This window comes from Vitis vinifera, chromosome 19 (genome assembly GCF_030704535.1).
Source record: "Vitis vinifera cultivar Pinot Noir 40024 chromosome 19, ASM3070453v1".
In the NCBI taxonomy this organism is placed as follows: Eukaryota; Viridiplantae; Streptophyta; class Magnoliopsida; order Vitales; family Vitaceae; genus Vitis; species Vitis vinifera.
Genome location: NC_081823.1, coordinates 4,705,701 through 4,725,617, shown reverse-complemented (window position 1 = coordinate 4,725,617; position 19,917 = coordinate 4,705,701). Strand labels below are relative to the sequence as shown.

The following is a 19,917-nucleotide window of genomic DNA, read 5'->3' as shown; positions in this document are numbered from 1 at the left end:
TACTTATTACTAGCACCTTTTAAGGAAACCTTGACTCTGTTTTTGGTCTTTTTTTCTTTTCTTCTAACAAGGGTTTTGGTTTCTCTCTGGAATAATTTAATGAGATTACCCATCTTAACATGCCATAATCAAGTAAAAATAAAAATAAATAAACAAAAAGGAAAAACATGACTACAAACAATAACTAATGTGCTTAATTATTTTGTAGGGCTGACATGTGATATTTAAGTAGATTCTAGCTGTAAATTGGGATTGATTTTGTTATTTATTTGAAGGGAATGTATGCCACCTAATGCTAGAATATATATCCAGGGAAAATGAATGATTGATCATGGTCAACCAACCAAAATTGTCTTATTCTATTAAGTCAACAGTAAATCAGCTCTTTATAGATGGTGAGATAATCATTGGAGCAGGTGGCAACTTTAAACTGGGGTTTTTCAGCCCAGATAATTCGATCCACAAATTCAGACTTTAGGGATATGATACAGGAAAGTGTCTATGGAGACTGGTATAATTCCCACTCCGCCAATTTATAGGAATTCAAAGGAACTCTTTCCATTCCCGGGTGTTGCTAATAGCATAATCCATTCTGCAGAGTCCAAATGCTCAGATTTTTTAATTTAAAAATCTTGTCATAAAATTTGAAATAATAGTGAACTTCCCATGGCAGAGTTTTGATTGTCCATGCAACACACTTAACAATGGAATGGCGTTCGATTTAGTGGGTTTCCTCTATTAACACCAAACCCAGTTTATACATATGCTTCCTTTTTTTTTCCTTTTTCTTTTGAAGAAATGGAGATGTATCTACTTATGAGCTTGTTAATAGCTCAGTTATCATGAAGCCTTTCAAAATGTGAGTGTATGGAAGGACTACTCCACTGGATCATCAGATAAGCGACAGGTTGTAAAGTGATCTGGTATGAAACTCCCGGACAGGCAGGATTCCTGGTTTAATCAAAGTATGAACATCCAAAAATGAAGGCTAAGCCTACAGTGAATGAACCATTTTTTACCATTGGCATGTTTAGATTCATAAAATTAGTTCTCAAAATAAGTGACCATGTTATGCCAGAGATTTGATCATCCAGAAATGTCTGCCTCTACCTTTCAATATTCTCTAGATTTAATCATATTAGCTTTTGACACCATGTTTTTATGTTTTGTTAGATATAAAGAGCCTTAGGGATAAATGCATGCACCCTACATGATTTGGGTCCAGGAATAGAGCAATCTAGGTTTCCCAACAATCATCATTCCCGTTAAACTTAGAATGATTTCCCAAGTTGTTGGGGTTGAAAGTGATATGGTGTAATGCCTTAGAGTCAGTCAACCAATGGTAAGGATTTGACCTAATTTGAGTGGTATAATTTGCTTATGGTGCTTTAGGTGAATACCCTCAAATTTGGTAGTAGTGTTTGGCATTGTGGCCAGGTTTGTCACAATTGACACACCATATTAGATTGAGGCTTGGAGTGGTTCTGATTACAGCTTTGATGTCCATGCTCACAATCAGAAGTTGGGTTCATGGTGCCTTTAGATTGATACCTTTATTGTATGATCCCTTGGATTAGAGATTGGTGGGCTCCCTTGATCTTTGAGAGTAATTGGTAGTGAAAGGTGAGTCTTTTGAGAGAGCTTCTTTTTCTTTAAGGGACCTTTCATGTTCAATCAATGCATCATGAAGCTCTTCAAAGGTCATGAGAACTTACAATTTCAAACTATAGTGCAAACATCTTTGGACTCCTTCCTAAGACCATGAAGAACATGAAGTAACATCATCATCATTAATATGAACATTGACAAGAGCCAATCCATCCATTGTGCACTATATACATGTACTCAGTAATGGTTTTGTCTCCTTTATTTGCATAGGTAAGCTTGTCCTTAAGATCCATGATTCGGACTTTAGACTGATTGGCATACAAGGTTGCTAACTTGGTCCATGCTTGATTAGATATTATGGCTACAGAGATGAGGGATATAATGGCATCGGAAAGTGGTGCAAAGATTGCCAATGGATATGGAAACATTCTCTCAAGATACTCCAAATAATGGTAGCCAGTGGGCATCTTTTGGGCTAATTAGTCAGTCCAAAAGTCTTCCTAGCACATCATGACAAGTCATGAAAGCTACTCTTCAGTATTCCTTGTATGCATTTTTATTTTCAATCCTACCAGTGGCTGTGAGTTGTAACTAACCTATCCTGTAAACTTTGGTAAGGAAAGAGGGTTGCTACAACATTCATTTTGTTCTTGGTCTTTTTTACTTCAACTAGTAATTCTTTTAGGTTATGTTTGGTTCTTGAAAAATTTAAGAAAAAATGTGAGAAAAAGAAAATAGGGAGAAAAAATGTCAAGAAAAAAGAGTGAAGGAAAAATAAAAAATAAAAAATCAAAGTCAATAAATTATTTTTATATGCTTTTTCAAACTCATTTTACTTACTTTCCTCCATTATATAAAGATTAAATAATTTTAAGATGCATGAATTTCTAACTAATTTAAATTAATTTTGATTTTCTTTCATATTTTCCACAATGAAACCAAACATGAGAAAACCATTTCCCTCCACAGTTTTTTTTTTTTTTTCTTTTCTTCATACTTTCCATGAACAAAACATAGCTCTAAAGAAAAGGTGAAATTGGTCATATATTGTTGTAATCTAGGATATTAGATTCAAAGGGATAAACTAATACCTAGTCCATTTTAAGAGGTATAGAAAAATCAAATTTGGAGGCAGGAGAAGATGATGACCATTGGATAATGAGTCCAACGATGGATGTTACTGATAGGCACATATGTGGAGGTAATGTTCTTCTCTAAGTCAAACAAATCAAACCCAATGCCAATTCTTAGGAGGGAAAGGAAAATATAAGGAGACTTGGAAAACACCTAAAATATGTTATTGGTCCTTACTTCAACTTGTAATGCTTCTAATTAAAGAAGAGATAAGATTGGCCATACTAAGTAGTATAAACTAATCCCTTGTCCATTTTCAAAGGTATGGAAAATTAAATTTGGATGTGGATGCGATGTTAATTCATATATTCAACTCAAGGGACCACACCATAGAATACAAATAAAAAAAAATGGAATGAATAGATTTCCCAAGTTATGGTTGACCAATGGAAAGTTACATTGACTTTGATGTATGAAGAAATGTGTGACAAATCTTACAGGGGGAAGAAAAATATAAGGAGACATGAAAAACACCTAAAATCTCAGGCATTCCTTATCTAGGAACAACTATGAATGCTCTTAGAACTGTTGTATTTGTCTTCTCCTATGTATTCTCCCTCATAAGAATCTCTATTGCAGTAGACACCATAACTGTAAATCAACACATTAGAGACGGTGAGACCATCACTTCAGCAGGTGGGACCTTTGAATTGGGTTTCTTCAGTCCAGGTAATTCCAAGAATCGATACTTGGGGATATGGTACAAGAAAGTGGCTCCTCGGACAGTGGTATGGGTTGCCAATAGAGAAAGTCCACTAACTGATTCATCAGGTGTTTTAAAAGTCACTCAGCAGGGAATTCTTGTTCTGGTCAACGATACTAATGGAATTCTTTGGAATTCTAATTCATCACATTCTGCACTGGATCCAAACGCTCAGCTTTTGGAATCTGGAAATCTTGTTATGAGAAATGGCAATGATAGTGACCCAGAAAACTTCCTATGGCAGAGTTTTGATTATCCAGGCGATACTCTTCTACCAGGTATGAAGCTTGGAAGAAACAGAGTAACAGGCCTTGATTGGTACCTGTCATCATGGAAGAGTGCCGATGACCCTTCTAAAGGTAATTTCACTTGTGAGATTGATCTAAATGGATTTCCACAACTAGTTTTGAGGAATGGTTTTGTAATAAACTTTCGTGCTGGACCATGGAATGGTGTTCGATATAGTGGAATACCTCAATTAACAAACAACTCAGTTTACACATTTAACTTCGTTTCTAATGAAAAGGAGGTATATATATTTTATAATACTGTTCATAGCTCTGTTATTTTGAGGCATGTGTTAAATCCTGATGGTTCTCTACGGAAGTTAAAATGGACTGATAAAAACACTGGATGGACTCTTTACTCAACTGCACAGAGGGATGACTGTGACAATTATGCATTTTGTGGAGCATATGGCATCTGTAAGATTGACCAATCTCCAAAATGTGAGTGTATGAAAGGATTTAGGCCAAAGTTCCAAAGCAAATGGGACGAGGCAGATTGGTCCCATGGATGTGTTCCAAATACTCCATTGGATTGTCAGAAGGGTGATGGATTTGCAAAGTTCTCTGATGTGAAACTGCCAGACACGCAGACCTCCTGGTTTAATGTAAGCATGAACCTTAAGGAATGTGCTTCCCTGTGTTTGAGGAAGTGCACTTGCACTGCTTATGCAAATTCAGATATCAGAGGAGGAGGAAGTGGATGCTTGCTCTGGCTTGGTGACTTGATTGACATCAGAGAATTCACTCAAAATGGGCAAGAGTTTTACGTAAGGATGGCTACATCAGAATTAGGTATGAACTTTTCTTTTTCTTACTTGAGAAACATAAATCTGATACAAATTTCATGGTATATTTATTCAAAGGTTTTTAATTTTTCACCTTGCATTTGTGCCTCTAGTTTTATCCCTTGATTTTGCGGCTTAAAGCTTTGCCTCTGTCTCAATTGTTGCTAGTGTGAAAAATCTGAGACCAATTACTAAGCACATTATTTCATGGAATAAAATACTTAGAGTGTGTTTTGGAGTGTTTTCTCATGAGTGTTTTTATGAGAATCACATATCAAGTGTTTCTCTAGAAAATATTACAAGTGATTTTTCCATACTACAAGTGATTTTTCAAAATTTTAAAAATATTTCCTAAATTTTGGCAAACATCTAATGTTTTTTCAAAAACACTTTTTAGGTTAAAAGTGCATCCTAAAATCATTTTCCAAATGGACTCTTATTTTTTGAAGACTAGAGTGTAAAACAGAGGTCTACTCAAAAGTTGGAATATTTTCTTTTAGATTTCAATTATTGTGTAGCAGATGCTATAACACAGTAATACACCAACTGATTTGTGCCCTTAAATCCTATGAAAACTACAGTTCCTTGAACTCCTACTTTCATGGTTGTAAACTACAAATATATTTTGGATTAGTGGTTACTACTCATAGGAATTTATGGTTTTTCTATTTTATTTCTTGGCTTTCCTGCTTAATTTCTTTCCATCTGTGTCAAGATGTTTTTTCAAGAAAAAATAGCAGCTCCAAGAAGAAGAAAAAGCAAGCCATTGTCATCTCTATATCAATTACAGGAATAGTTCTTTTAAGTCTGGTCTTAACCTTGTATGTGCTGAAAAGGAAGAAGCAGCTAAGGAGAAAAGGTAAGTAACAAATTATAATGCTTGTATCACTAAGTGTATTAGTTAGAAGTACTTCCACATGTTATCTGATTATGTATTACTAAAAAAAGGAGCAAGAGATTGACCTAGCTTATTTTGATAAATGTAGAAATGATCTAGTCTTGGAAATAGATCAAGTTCATGGTTTCTGTATATAGGATTTATGCATTCTTTAATTCTTCATTCCATTCTCCATTTTTTAGGATACATTGAACACAATTCAAAAGGAGGTAAAACCAATGAAGGTTGGAAGCATCTAGAGCTATCATTATTTGACTTGGATACATTATTGAATGCCACTAATAACTTTTCGAGTGACAATAAGCTTGGAGAGGGTGGTTTTGGACCTGTTTACAAGGTAAGGGTATACCCTACAACAACTTACAAGTTTTTGAGAAGTTATTGATGTCCTCAATCCTCATAGTATCTAAATGAAACCACATTTAGATATATGCCTTAATGTCTTGAAACCAGTACATGTGCTAATATTTTTGTGCCACTAATTTGTTTAGGGCTTCTCATTTTGAATATTGACAAGTTTCATTTAATACGCAAAGCTTTGGAATAAAAAGAATTTTATATTTTTAGGGAAAATTGCAAGAGGGACAAGAAATAGCAGTGAAGATGATGTCAAAAACTTCTAGACAAGGATTAAAAGAGTTCAAAAATGAAGTTGAATCCATTGCAAAACTTCAACATCGAAATCTTGTAAAGCTTCTTGGATGTTGCATTCATGGCAGAGAAAGGATGTTGATATACGAATACTTGCCCAACAAAAGCTTGGACCTGTTCATTTTTGGTTTGGCTTTCTAATACCACTATTTAGTTTCTTTATCTACTTGAGTGGTTTTTGTTTTTTTTTTTCTCCTGTCCTATGCATATGCTAGGAAAATTCTTTATTTATAATAGATTTGACCGATCCTAAAGAAAAATTGTTGGGACCAAGATAAAGAATAGATGTATTAATATGGAAAATCTTTCTTACTTCTATTTTCTATAATCTTTTGGATCTTATATGAAAAACTATGGGTTTGGATCCCTACCATTAAGATCCATTATCCATTTGTGTGTCCTTAACAGTGTTCTTTAATCACTAAGAATGAGTTTCAATCATACTCCTTTTTGTTTTTACATGTCATTGCTCTAAACAACTCTCATGGAATTTGAAATCATTTGTTTCTTAGCAATCTTTTCATTTATATTCAACTCTCTAAGTAGTAGAACAAGTTAATTTGAATGATAAAAAAATGAACAGGTCAAATGCAAAGCATCATACTAGATTGGCCTAAACGCTTCCTCATTATCAATGGGATTGCTCGAGGCCTTCTTTATCTTCATCAAGATTCCAGACTCAGGATAATCCATAGAGACCTCAAAGCTGAAAACATTTTACTAGATGATGAAATGAGCCCCAAAATTTCGGACTTTGGAATAGCAAGAAGTTTTGGAGGAAATGAAACTGAAGCAAATACAACAAGAGTGGCTGGAACATTGTAAGTATATCTAGTGATGTGTATATAATCTTATCTCTGTTGCTTGTGAATTCAACCTCTTCTTCAATGGCTTCCTACAGAGGTTATATGTCTCCAGAGTATGCAAGTGAAGGATTGTATTCCACAAAATCCGATGTTTTTAGCTTTGGTGTTTTGGTACTAGAGATTATAAGCGGGAAGAGAAACAGAGGTTTTAACCACCCAGACCATGAGCTTAATCTTCTTGGGCATGTAAGTATTTGGTAATGTTTCCTTATTTCAATATATAAAAGTAGTGCTAATCCTCTTTTAAACTGTCTAGGCATGGACACTTTATATAGAAGGTAGGTCTTCGGAATTTATTGATGCATCAATCGTGAACACTTGCAATCTATCGGAAGTGCTACGTTCAATCAATTTGGGTCTATTATGTGTGCAACGATTCCCATATGATCGACCAAACATGCATTCTGTGGTTTTGTTGTTGGGTAGTGAGGGTGCACTATATCAACCCAAAGAGCCTTGTTTCTTCATTGATAGGAATATGATGGAAGCAAATTCTTCTTCTAGTACTCAGTGCACCATCACACAGTTGGAAGCACGATAGAAGATGTATCATTTTGATGTTTTGTTATTTTTAGACTTGTGACCATATAAACTTAAGTTTCAACTACTTTTGGAAACTTCTCTCAACTTTGACTCATCTAAGATATTATCAGGTATGCAATCTTTGCTACTGCCTTTTGTATGGATGGTGATGGTTATTCATAGTATATAATTTCAATAATAGAAGTTGACCATGTAATAAAAGCTATTATTTTCAAAAATACTAATTACTAGCATTTTTTTTTTTTAGGGAAATCTTGACTCTGTTTTTGGTCTTTTTTTTTTATATTTCATTTATGCTGTAATGGGTTTTGGTTTCTCTCTCGAATAATTTAATGAGATTACAATCTTAACATGTCAAAATCAATAAAAGAAAAAAAAATATGACCACAAACAACATGTGCTTAATTATTTTGTGAGGCTAACATATGGTATTTAAGTAGATTCTAGCCATAAATTGGGATTTATTTTCTTGTCTATTTGAAGGGAATATATGCCACTTAATGCTAGTATATATATATCTAGGAATAATGATTGATTGATCATGGCCAACAAACCAAAATTGTCATGTTATATGCAAGTCAACCCTAAATCAACTCATTGTAGATGGTGTGATATTCATTGTAATTGTTGGAAGCTTTAAACTAGGGTTTTTTAGCCTAGAGAATTCCACAAATTCAAACTTAGGGATATGATGCAAGAAAGTGTTTATGGAGACTAGTATAATTCCCACTGAGCTAATTTATAAGGAATTTTAAAGGTCATGGACCAATGACTTTTTCCATTCTCGGTGTTCTTAATAGCATTGTATTGTAATACATTCATGTAGAAAGTTCAAATGCTCAACTTTTGGAATTTAAAAATTATGCCATGATAATTGGAGATGATAGTGATCTAGAGAACTTCCTATGGCGGAGTTTTGATATCCATGCAATACTCTTCTACAAGGCATGAAATTAGAATGAAACATAGTAATAGGTTTAATGGGTTCCTGTCAACATAGAAGGCCATGGATGACCTTCCAAAGTTATGAAATGATACCTACAACAATAATTTGGAAATGGAATAATAAAAAGAAAATAAAGCAATAAATAAAATAATAAATGAAACAATTGAAAAAATTACTTACATGTTAAAACCCTCTTAATTAGAAGGGAAACCTTCACAAGGCAAGATCGAAAAATATTCACTATGAAAACAAAATTACAACATTTCTCTCAATTAGAAGGAGGTTTTTTTGGGATGAATACTGTAAGGGGTGGAGGTCTTCTTTTATAGCATCATGAAGGTCCCTTTCTTTTTGTCTCTTTCCTATGTAGGATGACTTCAACCTTTACATTCTCCTACTTGAAGTCATTCTTCCATGTATTTCCCTATCACATGTTGCTTATGTTATTTCCAAGCCATAAGAGGATTTGTACCAACTAAATTTGTCAGTATTTATTGGTTTTATCAAGGCATCTGCTAGATTTTCATTTGTATGGATCTTTTTCATATTCACAATTCCTTCTTTCACCACTTCTCGAACAAAGTGATATTGAACCCATATTTTCTCAATCTTGGAATGAAAGACTAGATTCCTTGGAATATGCAAGACACTTTGACTATCATAGAACAAGGAAATCTTTTTTTTTTTTTTTTGCCCAAACTCCTCCAATAACCTTTTTTTCCAGATAACTTTTTTTGCAAGCTTATGTAGCTACCATATACTCTGCTTCTATTGTATATAGAGTCAAAATAGTTTGGAGTTTTGAAACCCAGCTCACAACTACTCTTGTAAGAGTGAACACATAACTCGTAGTAGATTTCCTTTTATCAAAATCACTTGCAAAGTCTGAATCAACATAGTCTTTGATGATGAATTTAGATCCTTCAAAACACAATGTAACATTTGACGTCCCTTTGATGTATCTAAGAATCCTCTTAACTACATTTTAGTGTTTTCTCCTTGAATTTGCCATGAATTGACTTACTACTCCTACTACTTATGCAATGTCTAGTCTTATACAAATCATAACAAACATTAAGTTTTCTTCTATTGATGCATACGGTGTTCAAGATAGTTCCATCCTCTCTACTTAATTACTAGGACTTATACTTGAGGATAATTTATAATTCATAAAAAATGGGGTAGAAAGTGTCTTACAATCATGCATGTTGAAGCGATGTAAAATTTTCTTCAAATAGATTTTTTGTGAGAGCCAAATCTTCCTACTTTGTTTATCTCAGTGAATTTGCATTCCTAGAATCTTGTTTACTAGTCCTAGATCCTTCATCTCAAACATCCTAACCAATTGTGCCTTTAATTCTTAGACTCGATCTTTGTTAAGGCTTACAACTAACATGTCATCCACGTACAATAACAATATAATAAAATCATCACCATCAAACCTCTTATAATATATACAATGATTTGAATTGAGTCTATTGTACCTAAGACTCAATATAAGGGAATCAAATCTCTTGTACCAACATTTTAGCACTTGTTTTATGTCGTATAAAGATTTGGTTAACTTACAAATCAAGTTCTCTTCCTATTTTCTTCAAAGTCTTCCGATTGGAGCATATAAATTTCTTTTTTAAGCTCTTTATGAAGAAATGCAATTTTTTGGTCAATGTGTAAATCAAATCTAGCACACATAGCCAAGACTACTTGAATTGATGTAAGCCGAACAACTAGAGAAAAATATCTTGTTGAAATCAACACCTTCTTTCTAAGTGTATCCTTTAATCGTCAGTCTTGCACGATATCGCTCTACTTAGTCATTGTTATCACATTTGAACTTATAGAGCCACTTGTTTCTAATAGTTTTTCTTCTAGGTGGTAGTGGTACAAGTTTCCAAATTTGGTTCTTATGTAAGGCTTCAACCTCCTCTTGCATTATTGTCATCCATAAAGATGAATCTGAATAGTTTATGATCTCCTATAATTTGAAGGCTCTTCATCTTTTGTAATGAGCAACATCAGTTGCCATAACAAACTCTGAGTGGTATGAAGGTTTTCTTTTTTCTTTGATTGATTGTTGCACTTTAGTTGTCTCAAACTTAACTGGTACTTGTTTATATAGCTCTAGAACTACTTCAAAAGATTTTGGTTGTTCTTTGTTCTAACTATTTGTTTTCAATAAAACTTATAGTATCTATATTTTTCATCAATGTGTTATCTCCTTCTTCACTTTGTAACATGTCTTCTATAAAGATTTCATCTCTACTAATGGTAACCTTGCAGGTAATGGGATTCCATAGACAATACCCCTTTACTTGATCAATATACCTTAAGAAGGAGCATTTTTTGGATTTTAGATCCAACTTTGTTCTTTCTTAGTCATTATACATCAAATAAGTAGGACACCCAAATATGTGTAAAGAGAAATAGTCCACCCGCTTACTAGTCCCTAGGCGTCTTCATCTCGATTACTATTAAAAGAGGCTTATTAATTATATAGCAAATGGTTTTGGTTACTTTAGCCTAAAACGTTTTGGGTATTTCCACAGTCTTTAACATTGCTCTCATTCTTTCTATGAGAGTTTTATTTGTTCGGTCTACTATGCCATTTTGTTGTGGAGTTAAGTAACAATGTTTTTTCATTGTATACCTTCTTGACTGCAAAATACATCAAACTCCTAGCTACAAAATTCTCCTCTATTGTCTATCCTCAAACATTTAATCTTTTTTCCCATTTCAAGCTCCTTATGCACTTTAAAGGCTTTGAATACCGGAGAAACATTTGATTTTCTCTCAATGGGGTACACCCAACATCTTTTGAAGTAATCATCTACAAATAACACCAAATAGTCTGCCCCCCTAAGAGATGTGACAAATGATTCCCAAACATCAGAATAAACCAAGTCTATAATGTCTTTACTTCTTTTAGTAGATCTATTGAATCTTAATCTATGTTGCTTACTAATAACATAGTGCTCATAGAATGATAAACTTAAAGTTTTGAGTCTAGGAAGCAACTTTAATTAGAGAAGATTTTCAATCTTTTTTCTGATTCACCTCATCATCAAGTCTTCTCTAGAATTTACAATAAAAGTCTATGCTTATATGTCCTCTCATGTAGTATGTATAGATTTTCAGTAATTTTCTTTGTCTTCATCACCACAAGTGCACATTTAATTACCTTCATGATTTCTTATTTAGCATGAAATTCATATCCAAGGTCATCTAGTTGCCCTATTGATAGTAGAGTCTTCTTTAAGCCCTTCACATTTAGTACCTCTAGAATAGTGTGAATTAAACCATCATCCTTCTTTACTTTGATGGAGCCAATGTTAATAATCTTTGAGGCACGATCATTACCCATGTACACTAGTCCTCTTGAGATCGGTTCATATTGGTGAAACCATTCTCTATGAAAAGTCATTTGCCATGCTACTGCTAAGTTAATTAACCAAACTTTAACAATTTTTTTCTACCTTCTACGGTTGTTTCCTTACTATACAAGATTTCATCTTCATCTAAAGTGCTTATTACACAACTTTGAGTATTTGATGGCGTAGATTATTTTCTTTTCCTGTTTTTCTCTACCCCTCTTTTGTAATGCCGATATTTTATTTATTTATTTATTTTATGTGCCATTGCTTTCCACATTGATAACATTTAACTTTCTTCTTACTCCCAGACTTTAACATGTTCTATTTATGACTCCCACTAGAACCATGTTCCGTTGATCTTCCTATAGAAATAATAAGAGCCTCATTTTATTGAGAAGATGATATTCTATCTTATTTGTTTTAATCCTTACTTTCTTCCTTAAGTATAGTAATCATAACATCATTAAAGACTAACATTGTCCTTAAATCACCATTGACCACATTTATGATGTGATGATCATATGAATCAAGCAAACTTTAGAACAGAAGTTCAACACGTTTCTTCTCTTCTATATTGTGCTCTATAGCTGATAGTTGAGAGAACAAAGTTTTTAGGGTGTTGATATGTTCAATCATCGAATTAGATTCTGACATCCAAATAATGTAAAGTTTTGTTTTCAAGGATTTTTTTTTTTTTTTTTTTTTTTTTTTTTTTTTGTGCAACAACTTGACTTCATATAGTTTTGTCAAAGTATCCTAAATTTCTTTTGTTGACTATAATTCTAAGATGCTTGACCATATATTATCTGCTACTACTAAATGCAAATTTTAAACAACATCCCTATTCATTTGCTTTTACTTTTTGTCTTCAACATTTTTTAGACTTTCACCAATTGCTTCTAGGCAATTTTCCTTCCTTAAGATAGCATTCATTTTCATTTTCCATAGCCCAAAATTGTTTCCATTGAACTTTTCTATTTCAAATTTCACTGCTATTTGTTTTACTTTTACATTGAACAATAACCTAGGATAGTAGTAAGTGTCTATGTTAAATATACCAAGAAAGTCCCCAAGAAAGTGGAGGGGTCACAATGGCCTCACTTAAAACCCACTTTCCTTATGCTCTTATTGTCCTTTTGATAAAACTTTCCTAAACATGTATTAACCACACAAATAACCACCTACTATTCTAAACCTAGACTCTAATACCACTATTATGAAGTGATACTCATAGTAATAATTGGAAAATATAATAATTAAACAAATAGAGCAATAAATAAAAAATGGCCAAAATCACTTACAAGGTAAAATCTTTTTAATTATGAGGGAAACCTCCACGGGGCAAAATCGAAAAATATTCACTATGAAGACAAAATTATAACCTTTCTCTCAATTAGGAGGAGAGGACATAAAAGCTTACAAAATGATGAAAACCTTTTTTTTTATGGATGAATAATGTAGGGGGTGGAGGATTTCTTTTATAGCACAAGAAAGCTTCTCTCACCCATCCCCCTCTTTCTTCCTCTTTTTACCTTTTTCTGATGTGAGATGACTTCAACCTTAACAAAAACATGATTCAAAGTCATAGTATCGATTGCCAACTTAGCAAGTCTTAAGGCATATTCATCTTGATATCTCAAATCAATATTAAATGATATGCACAATATGCTAGTTAAAATTTCAAAAAAACTTAAAATAAATAATAAAAAACTTAGAAAAATAATTATAATTAGATATACTCAATAAATTAATAAATTAACAACTATCACATTTAATATTATCTATTTTAGTTTATGAGAACTTAAATTTTTTGAAACACTACCATATTCGTTTTTACATCAAGTACCAATTTTTAATAATGATATATCCTAAAAATAAAAATAAAATGATAAAAGGTTATTGGTAAGAATGATTATTTTGAAAATGAATTAGTTTGAATTTTTTGTGTTGTAAGTTCAAGTTGTACCATGAGTTGGTTAAAGGATTCATATTTGAGTTGATTGAATTATTGTTGGTCCCACTGATACCAACTCAGGTATGGGACTCTTTGCAGCCAAGACCAAGATAGATACAACTCAGTGATATGGTGATATCTACTAATATCGGTTGACACTTTGAACCATCTTTGGCGACGATGGGGTAGAGGTGCTACGTTGTAATGTCACTTTTAATTCCTCGATGGCAAGTGGATAGTGATAGTGGAGGAGTATTGATAGATAGTAGCATGTGGATATCTTGTTGAAGAAGGAAAAGAGAGGGACGAAAAAAAAAAATTTCCCTCTTGGCCCTTAGAAAATTCTTCATTCTACATTTCTTACCCCAATAAAAAAATTATACTTTCAATTTTTTGTAGGGGTGTATTGTGTTTCCTAAAAAATATTATACTTTATTTTCTCAAAAAAAAAAAAAAATCAGCTAAAGGTCTCCTTAAAAAATTTCTACTCAAAGTCTTCCTTGAAAAAAATTTTCTACTCAAAGTCTTCCTTACAAAAAATTTTGCTGCAATGTTTTGCTGAAAGTCCTTTCTAAAAATTCTGACTTCCTTTTTAAATTCTAATTTTTCGCTTTAAAAGTCCCAATGAAATCACACCTTTTTTTTTCTACACATGATTCTTTAAAATGCAAATTGAAAGTTAAAAAATAAATAAATGCAATGAAAATAAAGATAAAAGTGTAATGAGCTAAAATAAAATAATATAAATAAAAAATGTATGGACTAAGAGCAAGAGGGCCTAATTTGTGCCAATATGGAATGAGCCAAAAATGAGCCAAGATGATGCACCATGTGTAGGGGTCTAGGGGTGGGATTACATTATAATGGGTCAAGAAAAATTTAGGGGCCTATGTTTGGCCTCTTAGCGTAGTTTATTATAGTTCCCTTGTTGCTGCTCTTAGTTTTTCTCTAACTAAATCCTTTTCCTTATGTTTCTCTATTTTCTCTCATCTTGGCCGACTCATCATTTCAAATACTAGACAAAACCTAATCCAATCAAACTTCAAGATGAGAAAAATAGATACACAAAATAATCTAACAAATCTATGAAAATTTTCATATAATAATAAGGCATTTATTCCATCACAATCATTATGGTATCGCATCTTATTACCACCAACAAACACTACCATAAAAGATTATCAAACACAAGTCACAAACAAATAAATAAATGAGCATATAGACAATTAAATAAATACATAAAAAAAATGAATAAACAAAACTATACACATAAATACTATCCCAAGCCAAGGTATTATTGCAACCTTGGCTTTGATACCATGCTCTCACGAATCAAATTCCAAGCAACCTATAACTTGACCCATGACCCTTAGTCAAAGGTTTGACCCTAAGGGTTACTCTCATCTAATATGGTAATCAACTTGTCTAACTCAGATTTTTTTTCTTATACTGGGATTATCACAATTTAATTTTAAACAAACTTACTTTTTTTACCATTAGCTTTCACTAGCCAATAAATGCTGTTAATACCTTATTACTTGTTCACCTAAGATAATCATCCAAGTCTCTACATCATTTCTAAATCAAGTGTTCCTATATTTTGTTCATTACAAACCAAAGTATAATTAAATTACATATATTCAAATTCCATTAGTAAATATCCAAAATTTTAACACAAATAAACATCAATATTTTTAAGCAACTCCTAAACCTCCTAAGACATTTTGAAACCCTCTTGATCCACCAATGGGTCCTCATGAATAATACATGCAACTAAAAAAAAAAGAAGAGAAATAGATGAGCATTTCCACATTGCTCAGTGTGCACCGAAGAGGGTTAATAAGTAATAATCAAAGGCTAAAACTACATGAAAATAAGCATTCAAACATTAAACAAATGTTTTATTTTAACCCAAATATATAAAATATATAGATCTTGCTAATTAATAGAAAATGGAAATGGATACACCCAATCATATAATGTACTATTATTGTTGGGCTTTCATCAAATGATGTATGTCCATACCCAAATGCACTTCTCATTTGGAGTCTTTTCAGGGTAAATTTTTATGTTTTTCATATTAGAGATCTCATTTCTTTTTTAATTTGCTCTCTCTATTGGCCTTATTTTTTGCCATATATATATATCTAACATATTAACACAGCTATGATGCAAATGCAATGTATAATATAACATTAACACAATTCAATAGTCTCAAAATTGAACATAAATAGTTTGTCTTCAATTTTTATGAGTTAAAATTATCAATGAAGGACAATTTTGATTTTTTCTAGCATTATTTTTTATTAACATCAATAAAAATTTATAAAATCATTGTGCAGATAATTTCTCATTAATACTTTTGAGTAGGCCAAGAATTTAGGAGATTTCTTCTTGATGTAAAATCTCATGTAGGCTTGGGTGCGAGGTAGTCCCTCATTGATTTGTAAATTGGTGCAAACTCAAATGGCATTCTAGCATTGTTGTAGTAACTGATGTTTTGGTATTCCATTATAGCATTCAAATTCTAAACTTCAACAATCTAACTTCAATAAAAATATCAACAATCTATACTTCTCATTCTTCAATAAAGTTTGACTGCTAATAATACTAAACCATATATCTATATTTTTGTCAACATAATTAATTCTTCAAATCCAAAATTATTAATTCTAATATCTTAAGAAACTCTCTATAATAACATTAATGTGGTACAAATTCAACTCATTTGTTTGACCATTAAAATTCTTAAAATTCTCCCATCCAAATTTCATGCATGTTCCTAATTTTACATTTTTTATTTTTCAATTTTGGCTTTATTAGAAATTTTTTTAACTCAAAATTGTCAGGTGACATAAAATAACAAGATATTACCTTAAAGGACATCATCAAACAAAGGATTCTTGTGATTCTTAATGGTTCTAATAAAATCATCTAGTCTTCTAATTCATTGTGGTCGATAAGGAATCCAATTGCCCAAATTTTGAAGTTATGAAATATTGTCATAAAAAATGAAAATGATAATGACCTAAAAAACTTCTTATGGTAGAGTTTTGATTACCCATGCGACACTCTTCTACTAGGCATGAATCTTGGTAAGAACATGGTGACAAGCCTAGATCAGTATCTATCTTCGTAGAGGAGCAATGATGACCCTCTCAAAGATGATTTTACATAGGCACATAATCCTAGTGGATATCCAAAACCATTATGAGTGGCTTGGTTGTGATCTTTCAATCCATCCCATGGAATGGCCTTTGATTTAGTGGGTTTCCTAAATTGAGGCATGTTAACTCAACCACACATGAGTAGAAATAAATAAAGATGGGAGATTTTAACATGGTTCAATGATTAGTGTGATCCTTAGGTCCATGGAGCACACTAACTAACACTAAAAAATACGTTGATAAAATGAAGATGGAAAAGTTATAATGGTGAAGGCTCTGCTTCTCCTTTTAATTACAATTGTTCATACAATTAATTTTCTCTTTCTCACTAAATCCTAAATTATAAAAGGGGTAAATAACAAAGGCAAACTCGCCATTCAATAAATAATAAAACAATCCAAGTTTCTACATTGAAATCTTGTGAAGCTTCTAGGATGTCGCATTCATAGGGAAGAAAAAATGTTGATCTACAAATACATGCCTAGAAAAAAATTGGATTTCTTTATCTTTGGTTTATCTCTAAAACCTCAATATGAATAGTCTCATATTGCTCTAGTGATTTATTTTTTTGTTTTATTTCTCTAGACATATTCCTTCCTTGTATTAGAGATTGACCAAATGCTTCCAAGTTTGCTTCCATTTTTTTCTAGTCTATTTGGGCCTACTATAAACCATTGGGATTTTGAACCCCAAGTATGAAAAACTACTACCCTTGTCATGCTCTCTGGACAATTTTTTTCTTGTCATTGAGAATGGGCACGAGTCACTCCCGTGAAAAATTTTTAATTCATTTTTTGCCAAAATTATTTTTAACTTTTCAAAAAATCAATTTCTAGAATTATTTTCAACTTTTCAAAAATTCAATAAGAAAAATGGATCATCTTGGATGAATAAAAAAATTGATAGATCAAGTGCAAACAATGGTACTAGATTGGCTTAAATGCTTTGTCATTATTAATAGTATTGCTTGTGGACTTCTTTATCTTCATCAAGACTCCAAGTTTAGAATAATCCATAGGGATAATGTTTTACTTGATAATGAGATGAACCCTAGAATTTCAAACTTTGTCATGGCTAGCTGTTTTGGAGGAAATGAATTTGAAGCAAGAAAAAAACAAGTGGTGGAAACATATTAAGTACATATAGAAATGTTTCCAATTGTTTATTTCTATTGCTTGTAACTTCATATCTTCCTTCAATGGTCTCCTAGATTGGTTACATGTCTCCAAAATATTCCATTGATGGAGTGTGCTCAATAAAATAAGATGTTTTTAGATTTGGGGCTTTGGTGCTAGAGATTTTAAGTAGGAAGAGAAACAAAGGTGAAAGTGAATCTCAAAGATGGACTACACCTGGGGGGGGGGGGGGAGAGAGAGAGAGAGAGAGAGAGAGAGAGAGAGAGAGAATTAGTGTTATTAACCAATTTAAAAGGTCTCCCAACACAATTTATCTAACCTTAGAGATTTTTACAATTTTTCATTTTCTTTTCAAACACTTTCCAACACAAAGTGAAGATCATATGCAAACATGAATGCAACAACACTCCCCCAACAATTTTCAAATGCAAGTCACATGTAAATGAATCAACACTCCCCCACACAGTTCATGAGTACAATTTCTCATTGATGCAAGTTTCCAATTCTATTGAATAACATTGCCCAAAATAAACAAAGAAACTATCTATGATATCCAAGTAAAATCACTCCTATATCATTCATTGTTCTTCCATTCATCTATATCCACAAGTATTAAATGAAAAACTAAAACTAAAAATTAATCAAGCATTAGAATAAGATAAAGAGAGATAAGAAACCAAAATTTACATGGAAAACCTCTAAAGAGATAAAAAATCACAAGCCTACAACTGATAAAAAATTCCACCATGAAGAACAAGTAAGTGTACAAGGATTTACCTAACTCAAGTCCCAAACCCAATAGTTTAGAAATTAAGAGATGAATGAAGGAATCAACCCATTTTTTCTCAAGAAAATCCATTAAAAAAAATTTTGGATCACAATAAAAATGTTGGATTTTCTTGGCAACCAAAACCCCAAATTAGGAAAGAAGAGGAAAACCAAAAAAGGAGGATTGTTGTGTCTCTCTAGTATTCTCTCTACAAAATAGGAAGCAAGTTTTAGGTTTTTGAATGAAGGAAGCCCTTGATCCAGCGGATAAGATATCATCAAGAAAGTGCGATCTAGATCGATCTAACCTATACTTAGATCAATCTTGGAACAAAGCATTTTGAACACTTGGTAAAAAATGATTCTCAAGCCTTCCCAACTCCTTAAAAAATATTTTAAGAAAAATAATATTTAAATAATATGGTTGATTCAATTTGATCCAACTCCAACATCAAGTGCATACCTTGGTCTCTTTAGCAAATTCAATAACTTGATCTTCATTAGGCAAGTAGTCCGAAGAAGGATTTGGAAAAACTGAGTTAGAAACACTTAAGAATTTTGTCCGGAATTGTCAATCTAGCTAAACACTCACAAAAGGAGTAATAACTAATATCTCTTTATTTCATTGCAATAGAACTATTGCTATCATGATTTGAATGTTGTAGGCAGGGACACTCTATATGGAAGGTATGCCTTTGGAACTGATTAATGTGTCCATGGGGGATGCCTATAATCAATTTCAACTGCTGTGTGCACTCAATGTGGGACCATTATGTGTTCAATGTTATCCAGATGATCAATCAAACATATCTTCTATGGTTCTAATGTTGAGTAGTGAGGGTGCATTATCTCAGCCTAAAGAGACTGGTTTTTTCATTGAAAGGAATATGAAAGAAGGAAATTCTTTGCAAAGAAAGCATGCAGTTTTTTCTGACAATGAATACCCTGTTACACTATTAGAGGGTGGATAGAAGGCATTTCTTGCTAACTTTTTTTTGGCTTGTCTCCAGGTCTGTGACTGTGTGATCACTGTTGAGGTGAGTTCAGTGATGATAGGTAATTTGGAATGGATCAAAGATGGGGGATGGTAATAGCTTGTC

General features: G+C 32.5%; 1 protein-coding gene across 1 annotated transcript; it reads left to right on the top strand.

The window, feature by feature from the left end:
- The first annotated feature begins 3,251 nt into the window (after positions 1–3,251).
- On the top strand, positions 3,252–4,656 carry LOC132253453 (G-type lectin S-receptor-like serine/threonine-protein kinase At4g27290). The gene is made up of 2 exons (XM_059735545.1): positions 3,252–4,524; positions 4,631–4,656. Exons 1-2 carry the CDS (start codon positions 3,252–3,254, stop codon positions 4,654–4,656), a joined length of 1,299 nt encoding a protein of 432 aa, XP_059591528.1.
- The last annotated feature ends 15,261 nt before the right edge of the window (positions 4,657–19,917 follow it).